General features: G+C 37.2%; 2 protein-coding genes across 3 annotated transcripts in view; one reads left to right on the top strand and one right to left on the bottom strand.

The window, feature by feature from the left end:
• The window catches only part of si:dkey-206f10.1, a 168,827-nt gene that overhangs the window by 108,479 nt on the left and 41,695 nt on the right, over positions 1-18,653 (bottom strand). The gene's annotated exons all lie outside the window — the stretch shown is intronic.
• Positions 1,858-8,452, top strand: pimr134 (Pim proto-oncogene, serine/threonine kinase, related 134). Of its 2 annotated transcripts, XM_073933664.1 has the most exons (7): positions 1,858-3,086; positions 4,731-5,738; positions 6,051-6,193; positions 6,481-6,859; positions 7,222-7,398; positions 7,517-7,605; positions 7,924-8,452. In XM_073933664.1, exons 1-7 carry the CDS (start codon positions 2,948-2,950, stop codon positions 7,951-7,953), a joined length of 1,965 nt encoding a protein of 654 aa, XP_073789765.1. In that variant the 5' UTR covers positions 1,858-2,947; the 3' UTR covers positions 7,954-8,452. The 2 variants fall into 2 exon arrangements, with proteins under 2 accessions (XP_073789765.1, XP_073789766.1); XM_073933665.1 differs by lacking the exon at positions 7,924-8,452 and having other exon boundaries at positions 7,517-7,718.

The following is an 18,653-nucleotide window of genomic DNA, read 5'->3' as shown; positions in this document are numbered from 1 at the left end:
CTGCAAATCTGTTTTTTTTATTGGCAAAACTGGAACTATTTAAAAAAAATAATATAATGAATGAGTGCACCTCATTAAATGTGTGTGAAGAGAAAACATTAAATAAAATATTAATTAACAGGAAAATTCATGGACGCCATGCATACAAAATAAGAAATACTTAGATTACTAAAGAGTGTAATTGTATTTACAATACCTTGTTGAATTTGAGTGTCGTGTTTTATTATCATGTAAATATTGTGAGGATACTCTTATGTAAACGGTTTAATAAAAGTGTTAATAAAATCTGCAAAACAAATGGTCATTATTTAAACCATTTACAATTTTCAAAGGTTGCGCAGAAAATATTCCAGTGCATCCTAACTGTATTACACTATCATTTGATTGTTAAATTTCTGAATGATAGAGATAAAAATTTGGCATGTACACAGATATTCTAATGGCAGCTATCGAAACTATCGAATAAAGATTTATGAGGAATTGTGTATCATCTTTTAAACATGCTTGAATTCTTACCAGATAATAAGCAGTCACTGGTCACTTTATTAGGTACACCTGTCCAACTGCTCGTTAATGCAAATTTCTAATCATCCAATCACATGGCAGCAACTCAATGCATTTAGACATGTAGACATGGTCAAGACGATCTGCTGAAGTTCAAACTGGGCATCAGAATGGGGAAGAAAGGTGATTTAAGTGACTTTGAACGTGGCATGGTTGTTAGTGCCAGACGAGCTGGTCTGCGTATTTCAAAAACTGCTGATCTACTGGGATTTTCACACACAACCATCTCTAGGGTTTACAGAGAATGAACCGAAAAAGAGAAAATATCCAGTGAGCGGCAGTTCTGTGGGTGCAAATGCCTTGTTGATGCAGAAGTCAGAGGAGAATGGCCAGACTGGTTCGAGCTGATTGAAAGGCATCAGTAACTCAAATAACCACTTGTTACAATCGAGCAATGCAGAAGAGCATCTCTGAACACACAACACTCGACCTGGAGGCGGATGGGCTACAGCAGCAGAAGACCACACCGTGTGCCACTCCTGTCAGGTAAGAACAGGAAATTGAGGCTACAATTCACACAAGCTCACCAAAATTAGACAATAGAAGATTGAAAAATGTTGCCTGCTCTGAAGAGTCTTGATTTCTGTTGCAAAATTTAGATGGTAGGGTCAGAATTTGGCTTCAACAACATGAAAACATGGATCCATCCTTACTTGTATCAACAGTTCAGGCTGGTGTTTGTGGTGGTGGTGTAATGGTGTAGGGGGATATTTTCTTGACACACTTTGGGCCCATTAGTATCACTTAAACATTGTGTCAACGCCACAGCCTACCTGCATATTATTGCTGACCATGTCCATCCCATTATGACCACAGTATACTCATCTTCTGATGGCTATTTCCTGCAGGATAACATGCTATGTCATAAAGCACAAGTCATGACTTCACTGTACTCAAAGGACATCCACAATCACTAGATATCAATCCAATAGAGCATCTTTGGGAAGTGGTGGAACGGGAAATTAGCATCATGAAAGTGCAACCAACAAATCTGCAGCAACTGCCTGATGCTATCATGTAAATATGGACCAAAATCTCTGAGGAATACTTCCAGTACCTTGTTGAATCTATGCCACAAAGAATTACAATAGTTCTGAAGGCAATAGAGGGTCCAAAACGGTATGGGTAAGGTATACCTAATAAAGTGGCCGGTGAGTGTATATTGTTCATCTGCATTAAAATGTCATAAGTCAGAAATTAAACCATTAACTCTTTTTTTATGTAAACATCTAAGATCATAATAAAATAAATCCATGTCTTTAATCTACATCATGATCCCTGTAATGAACATTCAGAAACAATTCTCAACAAACATGCAATATTCTGCTCTCTACATACTTGTGGTGCTTGGAGGTTTGTTCTTCTTTCTGTCACATCACATTCTCTGTGTATATTTCCTCTGCATCCTATTAAACCAAGAACAACAATGTTTAATATTATTATAATGATTTACAGACACTCAGACATGTGCAGAGATAACAACACTAGATTTCTCAAAATCCAACATGAGAAAGTGATAGTCCAGGACATTGACTGAATACACAAATATAATGTTTACATAATTCAGACACTTCATTAGTTATTTTATATTTAACTAAGTGATATACTATTATTTATAACTTTATTCATATTTTATTGTTATAATACTGTAAAAATAGAATTTTTGTCATTCTTTAACAAGTAGATATAAAAAATAAGAGTGTCTATATTTAATTTTGAACATTAATTAACATTATACATGTATTTCTTTTCTTTGTTGTCAAATAACAGAACAAATTCTAATGAACTAGTAATTTATAAAGCCAAACAGGAATCAGTGAGAAACGCCGCCATTTTATTAATCTCAGCATCACAACGTTACTCCTGTATTTGCAGTGTAGATGGAGTTTGATTCGGCAGATCTGCGGATTTTAATGGATATACACTATAATATCTCGTGTTTCATGTGTCTAGCGTTACAAGCGCTAATCGCCAATAACTTACATTTGAAGTGCAGAATAAATGCCAAGATCTTACCTGAAAATGTATTTAAATCGACCCTAATTAAAATCTCAGGTTCACCAAACGCCCTGTTATGATTCATCATACAGGAAATATTTGAGTCAAACAAAGATTTCCTGAAAAATCCGTTTATTTTGCTCCAAAAACACCCGTGAAGTAAACACAGCCGTCTAGTGTATTTTTTAACTCAGAGACGTTGAAAATACACAGTGCAAAACTGACCAATCACGCATCAGTTGGCTGGGGAACGCTGGAACACATTCGAATTCTTACGAGAGACACCTCTTACATTCCACATTCGCCATTACTCTTACTTGAAAAGTGTCTAGTTGAGTTGTACAAAGTTTGCTTTGAATAATTTGCTACAGAAATTAACCCAAAAATGTTATTTACCGTACTCGGAGTAATAGCTCTCTTCCTGAGAGAAAGAAACATCAAGTCCACCGTCTCAGGTCAAGATGAAAGCTTCGACCGTCAAGAAGAAGAACTGGTCACGGTACCCTCCGTGGCCAACAGTGATGGTAAATAATGTTTTGTGTTATAAGAACATGTTGCTCATTTTGTATACTGGAGTTTTTGTAGGGCTCTACACTTGTTTTACCTAAATGTAAAAATTATTCATAAAAATAATGAATTTTAATACAGGCCTAACAGTTAAGCTTTAAACACATGTAGTGTCAAACATATGTGTCTAATATGGTGCCAACATTAATATAAAATAATAGCTCTTGTCTGGTTTCTAGTCCAGATATCTCAAAATTCTTAAATCAAGAGTCTTTTTTCTAGAGAAGCAAAAATATTGTCTGGTTTTTAGAAATAATGAGTCAAAAATTAAGTTTTTTTTTCATTAAAAAAGCAAAATTATCTGCCAATGGAGAAAGCAAAATAATGCTTTGAAATACATTTGACTTCCCCTCTGGCAGATTATTTAGCTTGTTTTAAGGAAAACTCAGTTCATTTTGACATATTTCTGAAAACACTGTATTTTTACTTGTTAAGAAAATGCTTTTTGATTTCATGTTTTGATATTTGGACTAGAAACAAGACAGAAACTAAAGAGTAAAGTATTTCTACTTTGCATAAAGTTTTTTCCATTATGCATTCATAATCCGTAAATACAAAATCATTTTCTCTGCTTCAAGATGGAAGTGTGTGTTCACTCAAAAATGCTAATTCTGTAATTAATTACTCACCCTGACGTCACTCCAAACCCCTGAGACCGTCTTCCATCTTCTGAACACAAATGAAGATGTTTCTGAAAGCTCTCTCATCCTGCATATACAGCAAGGTTCCTGACTTGCTCAGAGTACATAAAAATACCACATAACTACCTCAAACAGACCAAATGCCAACAGTGGTTTAGTCAGTATATTATCAAGCTACAAGAATACTTTTGTGTAAACAAATTTATCAAACAGTTTATTCTCTTCAGTGTTGGTATATTACATGCGTTCACAAGCACTTTGCACTGATAAAAGCCCTGGATGCCTGTGCATGGCTTCCTCTGTTTTTTGGATGTTTCTGGCCTTTGAATGAGTCTGGACCCTTGCTATATGGAGGATGAAGGAGCTCTAAGATTTCACCTAAAACATTATAATTTGTTATGAAAATGAACAGAAATATTGTTTACTGCCATACAAAATCAACAAATAAAATATTAAAACCTTCAATGTGATTTGAGTTTGACACCCCTGTTAGATCCCTTGTCTCTGCTTGTAATTTTTAGTCCTAAACCCCTAAATCCTTCAGGAATATGTCCTAAAACACAATGCAGTGGTTTTAATGGATAACAAATGCTGATATTTAATGTTTTAATGGTTTTTGTAGTGGAAAACATGAAAACTTTTCTCATAGTTTTTAGTTGTTTTTACCAAGCTTAGGGTTATTTTATTTATTGTTATATGATACAAACTTTAACAGCTATACGTTCATATTGACATGTTTTTATACAAAACAAATCATTAATTGCAAAGTGAATTTGATTATTAAGTGTAATTTCATCATGTGACATTTTAAATTTAATGACCAACAACTAAAAGTAGAACGAAATGACCTTAAAAGTCACTTAATAACAGACAGCATTTGTTCATATCAATAATAAACACTGGATACATATTATTCAAGTAAAACTAAAATCTTTTGTTTCATATTGTTCCTTCCTTCAGGTCGACAAATCGGTGACTGGTGTGAAGAATCATCTTTGCATTTGGAAGAACAGATCAATATTCAGACTGAGGAACCATCACTGGAGGAACCTGTTGATGGCCAGAGTGAAGAACCATCACTGGTAGAGCCTGACAGTGTTCACAGTGAAGAACCATCACTGGTAGAGCCTGACAGTGTTCACAGTGAAGAACCATCACTGGTAGAGCCTGACAGTGTTCACGGTGAAGAACCATCACTGGTAGAGCCTGACAGTGTTCACGGTGAAGAACCATCACTGGTAGAGCCTGACAGTGTTCACGGTGAAGAATTATCACTGGTAGAGCCTGTCGATGGTCACAGTGAGGACTCGGCCAGCTCCTCCAGCAGTGATGATGTTCCTCTAAACCTTTTCTACGCTGAGTCCAGCAGTAGTGATGACTACCCCCAAGAGATTTACTCAGCCGGATTCAACTGTAGTAGTGAGCTCACAGTCAGCTCCTACAGCAGCTTCTTCTCTGCCGAGTCCGGCTGTGGTGATGACGCCTCTACAGATTTTCTGTCTGCTGAGTCTGGCTGTGGTGATGACGCCTCTACAGTTTTTCTGTCCGCTGAGTCCGGCTGTGGTGATGACCCCTCTACAGAATTTCTGTCTGCTGAGTCTGGCTGTGGTGATGACCCCCCTCCAAATGTGGTCTCTGCTAAGCCCGGCTGTAGTCATGATGACCCTCCAAATGTGGTCTCGGCTAAGCCCGGCTGTAGTCATGATGACCCTCCAAATGTGGTCTCTCCTAAGCCCGGCTGTAGTCATGATGACCCTCCAAATGTGGTCTCGGCTAAGCCCGGCTGTAGTCATGATGACCCTCCAAATGTGGTCTCTCCTAAGCCCAGCTGTAGTTATAACCCCTCTCTAAATGTGGTCTCTGCTAAGCTCGGCTGTAAAGATGTTGGTAAAGGTGCAACTTGTCAGACAAAGGGCGCTGTTCCACATCAGCCAAAAAAGCAGAAGGATAAAGACAAACACGTCATTAGTAAGTTTACTATCATGACACCCTACTCACCCAACACACAAGCTTATTTTAATAGTGTTTTTATGATTTTTATGCTTTATACTGGCTTTAATACACATTTTGTTCAGGGATAGCTGATAACTGAGATAGAAATGTATATATAAATCATGAAAATCATAATCATATGTATAGGAAATACAAAATTAAAAAGGTTTTAGATGATGGGGTTAATTCTGTTGTTGTGACCCCTGATGGAGCAGGTAGTTTTAGATGAAGGTAGCACTGTCACTAATTCCTAAATTTTATTAACTTCTCTTCTTTCTCTTTTCACAGAGATCAACTCAAAGTCTTATGAAATCGGTGCTGAGCTGGGCAAAGGAAGCTTTGGAACCGTTTTCGCAGCGACCCGTTTACAAGATGGCTTTCAAGTGGCAGTAAAAATTGCAGATTTCAGCGTTAAGCGATTCATCCGTGTTGTAAGTAGTCTGTGCTCTTTGCTCTGATTAACTGTTTCTATTTTAAACATGTCATATTAAAGGTGCTGTATGTAAGTTTTTGACTCTTTTAAAGCACAAAAATACCATAATATGTTTGCAGATATTTTAAAAACATGCTAAGTGTCAGTTAATCTCCTTTGAAAATGTGTCTGTCTTTGTTTTGCTCTCTATTATCTGCCCACTGGTTTTTATGTTAGACGTCACCAACAGTTTTAACAGGAAATAACTTTTCCATCAAATGATCTTAACAACTGTTTTTCTTCTAGGATGATTTTGACCAGCCACTTCCAGCGGAGATCGCTCTGCACTTTCTTGCCACTAAAGGCCCCGAGGTTAAAGAACTCGTTCAGCTTCTGGACTGGAAGGTGGAGGCTAATCGCTACTTTATGGTCCTAGAGCTGCCCACACCCTGTGTGAGCGTACGTGAATTTTTAAGAGAACACGAAGACAGAATCCAAGAGGAGGTAATACGGAAAATCATGTACCAGGCAACAATTGCAGCTGACACCTGCTGCAAACGTGGAGTGCTTCACCGCGATATCAAGCCTGGCAACTTGCTGATTAACCCACAGACCTATGAAGTCAAACTGATTGACTTTGGTTGTGGTGAACTCCTTACTGACAGCTTTTACAGAAAATATCGAGGTATGTAAATCCTTCAAAGCTCTACGGAGCTCTTGTGATGGGTCAAGGGTCATTCACATGGGACTCTTGAAACATTCACTGTTGTTTATCTATACCAGGGGTGCCACAGCTCAGTCCTAGAGGGCCGGTGGCCTACAGAGTTTAGCTCCAACTTGCTTCAACACACCTGACAGAAAATGACTAGTGTACTTAGTAAGAGCTTGATTAGCTTGTTCAGGTGTGTCTAAGTGGGGCTGGAGCTAAACTGCAGGACACAGATCCTCCAGGACTGGGTTTAGTCACCCCTGATCTATACTGTTGTTTACATTTTCAGAGGGAAATTTAGATGTTGTGCTAATGAAAACAAAATCTCTTTCTTTCAGGCACAATGAAGTTCAGCCCTCCCGAGTTTAAAAGGAATGGCTATTACAACGGAGAGCCAGCAACAGTGTGGTCACTCGGGATTCTTCAGTTTTTGTTAATGTTAAAAATTTATCCAGGCAAGCATGACATCCGCAGGATGAAAAACAAAGATTTTTACCAATATGGAAGGTCAAAAGGTGAGATCTCCACTTCAGCTAAAGATGGCTATGTAGGACATTTTGAACGTCAATGAAAAAAGCATGTATAACTTTAAGTTAATAATAAAATGTACTTCTTCCTTTTTTTTCTACACAGAATGCTGTGATTTCATCAGCTGTTGTCTGCAGCCTCTGCCCTCTTCCAGGCATACGTTGAATGCACTCCTTGACCATGCCTGGTTTAAGGTAATGAAAAGACTTTAAAGGATTTTGTCATCAGTCAAATGAATCTGTCATGAGCTGAGTTTCCATTATAATGTGAAGCACATCTTTTCAAAGTTCACTAAATATATATTTTGTAATTAAAAACTTATTTAAACTTGTTTCTCATGTGATACTTGAAAAGGTGCATCAACACAGGCTGATGGAAGCCCAGCTAGTGTCAGACGACAGTCTTGTGTTCTTAAACTTCTTTTTTAAATTGACTTTATTGCTTTTCTTTTAATGATATGTTGTTTTTTTAATTCATTAAAGCTGTAAACCTGATCACTGTTTTCGTTTCAGGAGGAGAACAAGAAAGAGGAGGAGAAATGAGGAGAAATGTCCTCACTTAATGGGTGGATCTAGCCATTCCAACCACACCACCATAGTCCTATAGCTAAACAGAAATTGATCCATAGAAAGCTGAACATAATTTGGTTCTGCAGGTTTATAGCTTATTTTAACATTTACACTGGCTCTAATTAAATTCCATGTAAAGGAAAACAAAAAAAGAAAAAGATAAAGCAAAAAAAAAAAAAAGTTTAGACCTTCATATAGTGTACATAGCCCTTCACCACTTTTATATCAGCTTTTGCTTTAACTCTTGCACTTCCACGTGCTAAAATAAAAAGTCTAACAAAATAATTAATAAAAATAAATATCTCAGTCGTTCCCAGTCCAGGTCCACATATTTTGGGTGTCTCTCTCTAAAAAATGTAATTTGAGCCAGAGGAGAGAGACTCCTGACCAATGACTACTGGGATCAACTGATATATATACAGGGTTTCCAATGAACATTATCACTCACCAGCCAATTTGTCCACAAAACTGGAAAGAAAATTAATAAAATAAAACAATAAAAAAGTACAAAAAAAAAAAAAAAAAAAACATCATTAATAAATAAAACAATAAAAAGTAAAAAAAAATTTAAAATAAAAAACATCATTAATAAAAAAAATTAAAAAGTAAAAAATAATAATAAAATAAAAAACATAATTAATAAATAAAACTATAAAAAGTAAAAAATAATTAAATAAAAAACACCATTAATAAATAAAACAATTAAAAAAGTACAAAATAATAAACAAACATTTTAATTCACAGTTTCTTCTCCTCAGTGTGATTATAGGGCACGCGTTCACAAGCACTGTGCAGTGACATATACCCCACGGATGCCTGTGCGACTTCCTCTCTGACTTCCTCTCTTAAAACCTTCACAGGCGCATCCAAGGTTATATGTCAGAGGCGCAACACGTGAACGTGCGCCCTATACTGACACTGAGGGAAGAAACTGTTGAATAAAGTTATTTCTGTTTTATGTGTCGTTTCCAGTCCAGGTCCAAATATTTTGAGTGTCTCTCTCTAAAAAATGTAATTTGAGCCAGAGGAGAGAGACTCCTGATAAAATATAAAACACCATTAATAAATAAAAAAGTGAAAATAATAAAATAAAAAACATCATTAATAAATAAAACAATAAAAAACTGCCTGTATTGAAATATAAATCTATAACTGGCTATGTTATTGACTAATCAGAGATTATTCTAGAAATAAAAAAGATATTAAATAAAACATGTAAAAAAGTAAGTTAAATTATTTATTACATCTATTATTTTTTATGCCTTCACATAAAACAAACATTTTTATTCACAGTTTCTTCTCCTCAGTGTGATTATAGGGCACGCGTTCACAAGCCCTGTGCAGTGACCTCAGATATACCTCACGGATGCCTGTGCGACTTCCTCTCTGACTTCCTCTCTTAAAAACTTAACAGGCACATCCAAGGTTATATGTCAGAGGCGCAACACGTGAACGCGTGCCCTATACTGACACTGAGGGAAGAAACTGTTGAATAAAGTTATGTTTGTTTTATGTGCACATAAAAGTATCCTCATAGTCAGGAATCTTGCTGTCTATGAGAGATTAAGGAGCTCTCAGATTTAACTAAAATATCTTCATTATTTTCATTCAGATATCTTCATTTGTGTTCTGAAGATGAATAAAGTTACTACCTTTAGTATTTGCTTTAATATTGTCCTCATATACAACCTTCTCTAGTCTAATGTTTTGCTAATGTGGTATATGATTTATGGTTGGAGGACATCATTTATTGACTAGTGATTTTGTGTCTAGTTGTAGTTCATGGTGAGTGATAATCCAAACCCTGTATATATAGGTGGCGATGTCCGTTCCTCCACGTGGTGCCACTGGAAACTGCCCATCTTAAAGGTGGTGCTGAGCTGAACACGGACAAAAACTGACATTAGTTTGGGGCGACAAGCCTCACAACTGATGACAATGATGAATTTTGTACTAAAGTTTGAAATAAAGTCACATTTGTCCAAAATAAGTGCTTCTTCTATTTTTTAAAGGCTGATTACTGCTGATTACTGTGTTTCAAATGAGATCATCCAGGAACAAGAAATGACAACGTTTGTAGATTTAACAAAGATTAGCTGGATTTAACGTTACTGAGCTGAATGTGTTTGATGTACAAGCATACATGTGATGGAATTTTTAGCATTTAAGAACAAATGCACTGTAAAAATGCTTTCCTTCCAGCCGCAACCCAGCACCATGCTGGGAAACACCCATACACTCTCATTCACACACTCATTCAATACGGCCAATTTAGTTAATTCAGTTCACTTATACTGCATGTGTCTGGACTGTGGGGGAAACTGGAGCACCTGGAGGAAACCCACACAAACACAGGGAGAACATGCAAACTCCACACAGAAATGCTAACTGGTCCAGCCAGGACTCGAACCAGCAACCTGCTTGCTGTGAGGTGAAAGTGCTAACCACTGAGCCCTGATCTGTTTCAGCAGCACTTAATTTTCCAACAACAGCACTCCCTAATGTATTCTTTAACCATCTGTTTGTCCTGCTTCTTTACTTATTTCAAGATAATAAAAATTCACACACAGCTAAAATAACTAAGACTTGTCACTGCATCTACATCTTGTTGTTTTCTGGTGATCTGAAGTGCTTTAATAATCTTCATGCTTTGGATATAAGCGTCTGCTAAATGTAAATCTATTTTAAAGTAGGAAATACAAAGAAATCTGGTTTTTGATTTGATGTGTTACTCATTTTATTAGCCACAGTCAGTGTTAACAGGAGTGTTAATAAAGTGAAATGCTTTAATGTTTATCAAGAACACACTCTAAGATGAATAACAGTTGTTTTTTTTTACCTGCATTTCCTCTGAAAATAAATACAAGCCATGAAAATCACTGAAGATGTCTGCTGTGGATGTGGTATATGTGTCCAGTTTCTAATGTTCTCCATACGCTTGAGTCTGCTAAACAACAGAACAAAGAGAGAAACTTTAAACAGCTCATTTGTGTCAAACATCAGGAGAATCCCAGCATCAGAAATAAACAGACGGTTAAAACATCTCAGACTGCTGATTAACTGTGAATGACTGTTTTATATTGATTATATAAATAGAGATACTTCTGCAAATCTGTTTTATTGGCAAAACTGGAAGTATTTTAATAAAATAATATAATGAATGAGTGCACCTCACTGAATGTGTGAAGAGAAAACATTAAATAAAATTTTAATTAACAGGAAAATTCATGGACGCCATGAATCCAAAATAACCGATTTAGATTAGATTACGAGAGGGTGTAATTGTATTTGCGTTGAATTTGAGTGTAGTGTTTTATTATCCTCTCTATGTTGTGAACAATCGCTTACGTTAGCAGTTTAACAAAAGTTAATAACATTTCTGAAATACACATGCTCATTATTTAATTAAAAATATTTAGAAATTTTAAGGGTGATACTCATTTTTAGAGCCAATTTATTTATTTTTTTGTGAACACCTTGAAAAATATTAAAATAAAATCAATGCATATCATGAACCCTTTAATGCATATCAAGATATCTGCAGTGAATATTCAGAAACATCCGTCAACAAACATGAAAGAATCCGCTCGCTACTTACTTGTAATTGTAGGTTTGTTCTTCTCTCGGTTGCATCACATTCTCCATGTATATTTCCTCTGCATCCTATTAAACCAAGAACAGCCATGTTTAATATTAAATAAAATAACTTACTCAGACATGTGTAGAGATAGACCCTGAGGTCATACTACTACTAGATAAGTGCATTTTTTGTCCAGTTTAAATTCTCATTTTAAAAAGTGAAAAGTGCATTTCTAAGAGCATTTTTAGGCTTTTCTGAAAATCCGACAGAGACAGTGACATAATAAAAGATGTCTATTTATTCACATTTTACACCATACATTAGGAGTCTTCTCCAGCACACTGACTGAAACCACTAAAATACTGTTTACATGATTCAAACACTTTCAAGCTGATGTCTTCGTTGTTAATTAACAGAACAAACTCTAATGAACAAGCGATTAATAAAGCCAAACAGGAAGTGAAGTCTAAACTGAAATAATGTATAATGGAACAGTACAAATATATACAGATGCATCAAAAAAACCAACCAGTAAAACTGGGGCGGCAGTATACATTCCCAAATATAGCGTTAAATACAAAAACGAACCTCAAATCACCTCACCATTTACTCTGCTGAAATGATGGCTATTCTAATACCACTACAATAGGTAGAGGAAGTCAAGCCATACAAGCCAGTGATATGCTCAGACTCAATGGGCCCAATTTTAACGATCTAAGCGCAAAGCCCAAAGCGCAAACGCATTTAGGGCATGTCTGAATCCACTTTTGCTATTTTAAGGATGGGAAAACACGGGGCGTAACTTCCATTAAACCAATCAGAGTCTCATTATCCATTCCCTTTAAGAGCAAGTTGTGCGCATGGCAGATTAGTTATTTAGCCTACATGGCGGGTTGCGGGAAGTCTGAACGCTTCAGTGGCGAGGAAACAGATCTTGTGCGTGAGGTTAAAGCGCACGAGCAGATCATCCATGGAACAACTCTGAATCCACCAAAGCTCCCTGAGGTGAAAAGGGCATGGGAGGAGATATCGGCGACTGTGTCCCCGTCTTCAGGCATCACAAGAATGGCTGTACGATGTCGCAAAAGGTACAATGATGTCAGAAAATGGGGAAAAACAAAGCTCGCCGCTAACAAAGGTGACCATGGGAGGAGGACCACCTACAGCCACTTTAGACCTTACGCCAGCAGAGGACATCGCTGCCTCGACTCTCAGTGCTGAAAGCATTGAGGGGTTTGGTGGTTTAGAGGTGGGCGTCAACAGTAATGCATTTTTTATTAAAAAAATATAATTAAAAGTAAAAAGAATTTGTACAAAACTTTCAATGTTCTTATGCGGCTGGGCCCAGTAGGTGGGAGCAGGAGGTAGTTCTGGAGGGAGAAGAGACCGTGGTACCACCAAGGTTGAGAGGAGAGGCAAGACCCAGAGCTCGATGCAGAAACGTTGACCAGGAGGACAACCCATTCCTGGCACTCCAGCAGGCTGGCTTCAATTTGCTGGAACGGCAATTGGGTAGGCACCACCAGAGCTTGCGGCGCTTGAACACCCGATTAAGCCGCTTGGAGATGTTGCTGCTGCCGCTCGGACGCATCGCCGATAGTGTGGGGAGTCTAGCTGAAGCTGTTCAGCGTATAATACCTTCTGCAACTCCACCTTCATCCTCCAGACCTTTTCTCTCCACCAGATCGGCCACACAGGGTTCTGCTGTTCCTGGACCCTCCCGTTGCCCGTCACGCCTTGGAGCTTCGCGACTGTGAACACGAGGAGGAAGAAGGCCAAACATTTAAGTTTAGAATGTAAAGAACCACACACACACACACACACACACACACACACACACACACACACACACACACACAAGTGGCATCACTGCAATCTAAATAAAAATAACTAAAATTATATTTATAAATTTTTTTTTAGTCCTTGGGTCTACTAATTTGCAAAAAAAATGCACTAAAATGCTTTGCTTGAACAGCAGGAAAAAAGCTCTTAATATTTGTACATTTTGAGTGCAAAGCCGTTTCAGCACCGAGGACAGCGCTGTGTGTGTTTTAATGAAGATATTTTAAAAAATGATTGCCATCATATCCAGAAGTTAAAAGTCAAATGCAATATTTATTAGGGCTGTGTATTGGCAAGGGCCTCACGATATGATACATATCACGATACATGGGTCACGATACAATATATCACGATATAATGCGATACAATAAACATTGTGATTTAGTGCAATAGTTTCTATTAATATGTGTGTCATGTTATAATGACAACTTGATAAACGCCTTTATGTGCTTTCACCCACAAGGGGCGTGGGCGGGACTGTGACTTGCGCCTTGTTATGGCTGCTGGACCAGTTGGATAGCCACACTTGTCGGATTGTTTTTCCATGTTCCTTGTTCCCACCCCTCCTGTCAATGTTGTGTCCTGCTGATGTGCTTATGCTAATATAGGGCTGTTTTTCTCCCTTTGTCCTAATCAAGGGAAAGCTGAGGGGGTGTTTTTTTTTTTGCCTAACTGTCCAGATGTATCTTACTTTGTTTCTGAATGCTACCTCCTGTGACCTGTCTCCCTCAAAATTGTGATGTTTGTGTATGCTCAGGGGGGTTCAATTTTACTAAACGAAAGTGTATGTGACAAATAAAGGCCTGATTTGATTTGATTTGATAAAGTCAGCAGACAAATTCAAATTCCAATTCCAATTTTTGAGATTTGCAAAGCCTGCAAATGGCATTTTTTGTGTGTAATTCCATATTTCCTGGTATAGTGTTATATACAGCCACACGTCAGCCCTAAAAGCTGGAGGTGCCTTTATATTTTCCACCATGCTCACTCTTGCTTACTTTTGATACTGTACTGCTTAGCATTTTGTTGATAGTTAGCAACATCTACTGAAGCAGAGGAGGAGGTTGTTTGGTTGTTTATCGATACTTCAGGTTGGACTATCGTTACACTATTGTGAAAGGAATTATCGCGACAATTAGATATATCAATATTTTTGCACAGCCCTAATATTTACACAGTTTAAAAGTAAAAAACCCAGCTTACTTACAAGTCTACAGGTGAAGCAGCTCTTCAGCCAGCTGATCTCTCCTCGCCCGTGCTGCTGCTTGAGTATTTGGCATCGGCACATGCAGTTCAGCTTCACGCCTTCTAAAATCCTGTAATCTATCCTCATTTATGTCCAAGAGACATCCATAGTGTATGGCAATGTTATGCAAAACACAACATGCCACAAAGAATGCTCCGAGCTTTTGAGGACTGTACTGCAGTGTTCCCCCTGACTTGTCTAAACACCTGAAGCGCATTTTTAGCATCCCAAATGTACGTTCAATGGCAGCTTGTGCTTTTGTGTGTTTTCGATTAAAAAACAACTCACTCACTGTTGTAGGCATGATATATGGGTTAATCAGCCATGTCTTAAATGGATAGCCATTGTCCCCTAACAGCCACCCGTCCAGGGGTGGGTCACCCTGGAAGACTGCTGTAATGACAGAGTTGGCTAGAATAAAGAAGTCATGGCTTGATCCAGGATAATTTGCAAATACATGTGTAACCGCACACGTTTCATCGCAAATTAACTGGATGTTGATGGAATGGGTTTATTTTTTTATTTTTTATTTTTTTTAATGATTTATTTAACATTTTTCCATTTTATAAACATATCAAACAACCCTTACAGAAATAATAATAGAAAAAAAATTATATATATATATATATATATATATATATATATATATATATATATATATATAAATACAAATAACATATTGATAAAAAAGTGAAAAAATAAATTTATTAAAATAAATAAAAAAAAGAAGATAATAATAAAATAAAACCAAATTAACAAATAATGTGAGGCAGATGTCTACATTAATCTCAAATGTTACATTTCGAGTAATGAAAGATTACAAACTGATGTACTATTGTGGTCAAAAGCTGAGGTGAGGCTAGATCCAGCAGGAGAGTTTTAACATAGAAAAAAAGGGCATCCCAAATTTTGGCAAATGTTCCGTTAGGTCTTTGAAGGGAATATCTAAACTTCTCTAGTTTTACAAAATACAAAACATCTTTCAGCCACCGTACATGCGAGGGGGGCTGAGGGTTCTTCCAGTATAATAAAATGACACGCCTAGCAAGCAAAGTAAGAAAGGCCACAAAGTTTAAAAGGTAAGTGGGAAATGCATAATTATCCGGCGTCACGCCAAACAGGCCAATAATCGGTGATGGTGCTATATCTATAGAAGTAATGGCTGAAAGAGACTGAAATACTGAGCCCCAAAATGAGGAAAGAGCTGGGCATGTCCAAAACATATGGGTTAAAGTACCTAAACCCAAATGACACCTATCACACTCTGGATCAATAGTTGGGTCGATCCGTGTGAGCCTTCATTTCGACTAGTGTACTCTGTGAACCACTTTACACTGAATGAGGCAGTGACGTGTGCATATAGATGAAGAATGAACCCTGTCCAGAACTGCCTCCCATGTATCTTGGTCTATTTCAATATTAAGGTCCGCAGACCAGCTGGTGCCGAGACAGTCACCTGGAAAAGACTGTAAATTTGCAAAAATACTGATTAATTTAGAGATTAGGCCTTTACTGCTTGCTTCAAGAAATAAAATATTGTCGATCTCCGAAAGTTGAGGGATTGTTATGATTATTTTCTATCAGTTTGCGGAGGTGCTCAGCCCTGGCGGACTTTAGTGCCCTCCTATAGCTGGACATACTGTCTTTGTACGCAATTTTAAAGATCTCTAATTTTGTTTTTTTACTTATGTTCCAGGGCACAGGCTACTGTTTTAAGAGTGCGAGTATGACTATTATACCAGGGGGTAGTTTTATAGTCTTTATTCTCTCTCTTTAAAAATCTTTTAATTTGATTGGTGCTACAGTATTTAGTGTGTTAGTAAAGACGGCATCCATACTGCTTGTTACTACATCAATGTTGTTTGCGTTTCTATTTCGAAATAGAGAAAGATCAGGTAAGCTATTTGTAAATTCATCTTTAGTGGACAGGACGATATATCTGTGCAGATCTGCTCATTTCAAGTAAACATATACAGTTTATATAGTAAGAGGCAGTGATCTGTTATATCATCACTTTGTAGTATAATGTCTACATCAATGACCTCAATTCCCCAAGACAACATTACAATAGATAATAATAATACATAATACATTAGATCTAATGTATGTTTTAAGCGATGGGTTGGACCAACAACGTTTTGGTTTTTCCCAAATGAGTGTAGTAAATCTGTGAACGCGAGCCCTAATGTATCATTAGTGTCATCTATGTGAATGTTAAAGTCTTCTAAAATTAGTATTTTATCAGTTTTATCTAGTAAGTCAGAAATAAAATCAGAAAATTGACATAGGGTCCTGGAGATCTATATATGGTGATTAAAGTGAGAGATAACAGGTTTTTTAATAATATTAGGAAGCATAAGATTAAGCGACAATACTTCAAAAGAGTTAAACATAAGTCTGTTTTTCTGATTAACATTAAGAATATCACTAAAGATTAATGCAACTCCACCACCACGACCAGTCAGACGAGCCTCATGCTTATAAAAGAATCCTGAAGGAGTTGCTTTATTTAAAATAATATAGTCATTTTGTTTCAGCCAGGTTTCAGAGAGACAGAGTCCATTAAGTGTATTATTTTCTGATATTATTTCTTTTATGATAAGTCCTTTAGGTGCTGGTGACCTGAGGCCTCATGTACGAAGACTTGCGTGGAAATCATACTAAAACATTGCGTACGCACAAAGCTGTAAATGTGCGTACGCAGAAAAAAATTCAGATGTATGAAACACTGCGTACGCCGAATCTCATGCATATTCTTTTGTACATCTGAATGAACGTGAATCTGAGCGCAACATGCACGAGCACAAAACCCCTCCCTGCCTCCTCCCCTGTATGAATATGCTAATGACAATACTTAGGCAAAACCCAACGAAAAAGCAAAGGCAAAAGCAAGCAAAAAGAGAAACTTTGAACAGAATGTGAATTGGAGGTGCTGCTTTCGGAGGTAGACCGGAGAAAAGCGGTGTTATTTACAAGTTTGTTCTCCGGAATTAACAACAAAAGAAAAAAATAGAGTGGGAGAGTTTAGCTGATACGGTTAACACAGTTGGGTCTGAACATCGCACTGAGTGAATTAAAAGAGAAATAGTGTGATTTATAGTTGTAAAATGTTGTAGTACCCTTAACAGTCTCAGTGGCGCAGCTCATAAGATACAAGTCAACATGTTTTGACACGTTCGAGCATGAACTCGGTTCGAATCCAGCGTCTGATGAACTCTTTCTTCTTTTTTCCCCCGCTACATATCAGATTTTGCCAACTATTTATCACGAGAAAGACAAGTAGGAATCATTAATAAGTCTGTGCATCATATTTTATTTGCACATTTATTGAATGGAAATGTTTCTGATTCACGCATGCGAATTCATCTTCAGATAGCGTCTTTATAACAATGTGCGTGCAGTAGATAGCTCAGATTACATTGGGAAAACAGGCGACCGCTGCAAATTGTGCTTTAATGTTTAGCTGGTCAACTGTATGGTATATACAGTTATATATACCATTATATATATCTGCTATATGAACCCGTCTCATACAGCTGCCATAGCAAGGCTCAGACACCTTGTAGAGAGGAATTTAACACAACTGCCTTTAGAAGTCGCCAATGGAAATAAAACAGACACGCACAAAAAATGTGCATACGCCAGCCAAGAAGCTGCCGTGGAGCTGCGCACATTCCCACGTTCAGTTCATTGTTAGTAAATCCAAACGTGAGCGATTCTGACGTGCAAAATTTTTGTGCGTACGCAGCGTTGATACATGAGGCCCCTGATGTTTAGGAGACCGAGTTTTAAAAAAGTCTATTTTTTAATCTTTTTTATAGTTTTTCTGGTTGATTCTCAATAGATTTTTTTAAAGCACATAGTAAGTTTACTTCATAATCTAATAATACGAGTAACAGACACAGTCTCTATGGGGTTGGCCAAACATGTAGTTTTGTGAGACGAGTGAGAATCTATATGGATAAAATTAGAATTTTTACTTACTAGTCAGACAGAACAAAGCAT

Source organism: Danio rerio, chromosome 20 (assembly GCF_049306965.1).
Source record: "Danio rerio strain Tuebingen ecotype United States chromosome 20, GRCz12tu, whole genome shotgun sequence".
NCBI classification, from domain to species: Eukaryota; Metazoa; Chordata; class Actinopteri; order Cypriniformes; family Danionidae; genus Danio; species Danio rerio.
This window is presented reverse-complemented; position numbering and strand designations above follow the sequence as displayed.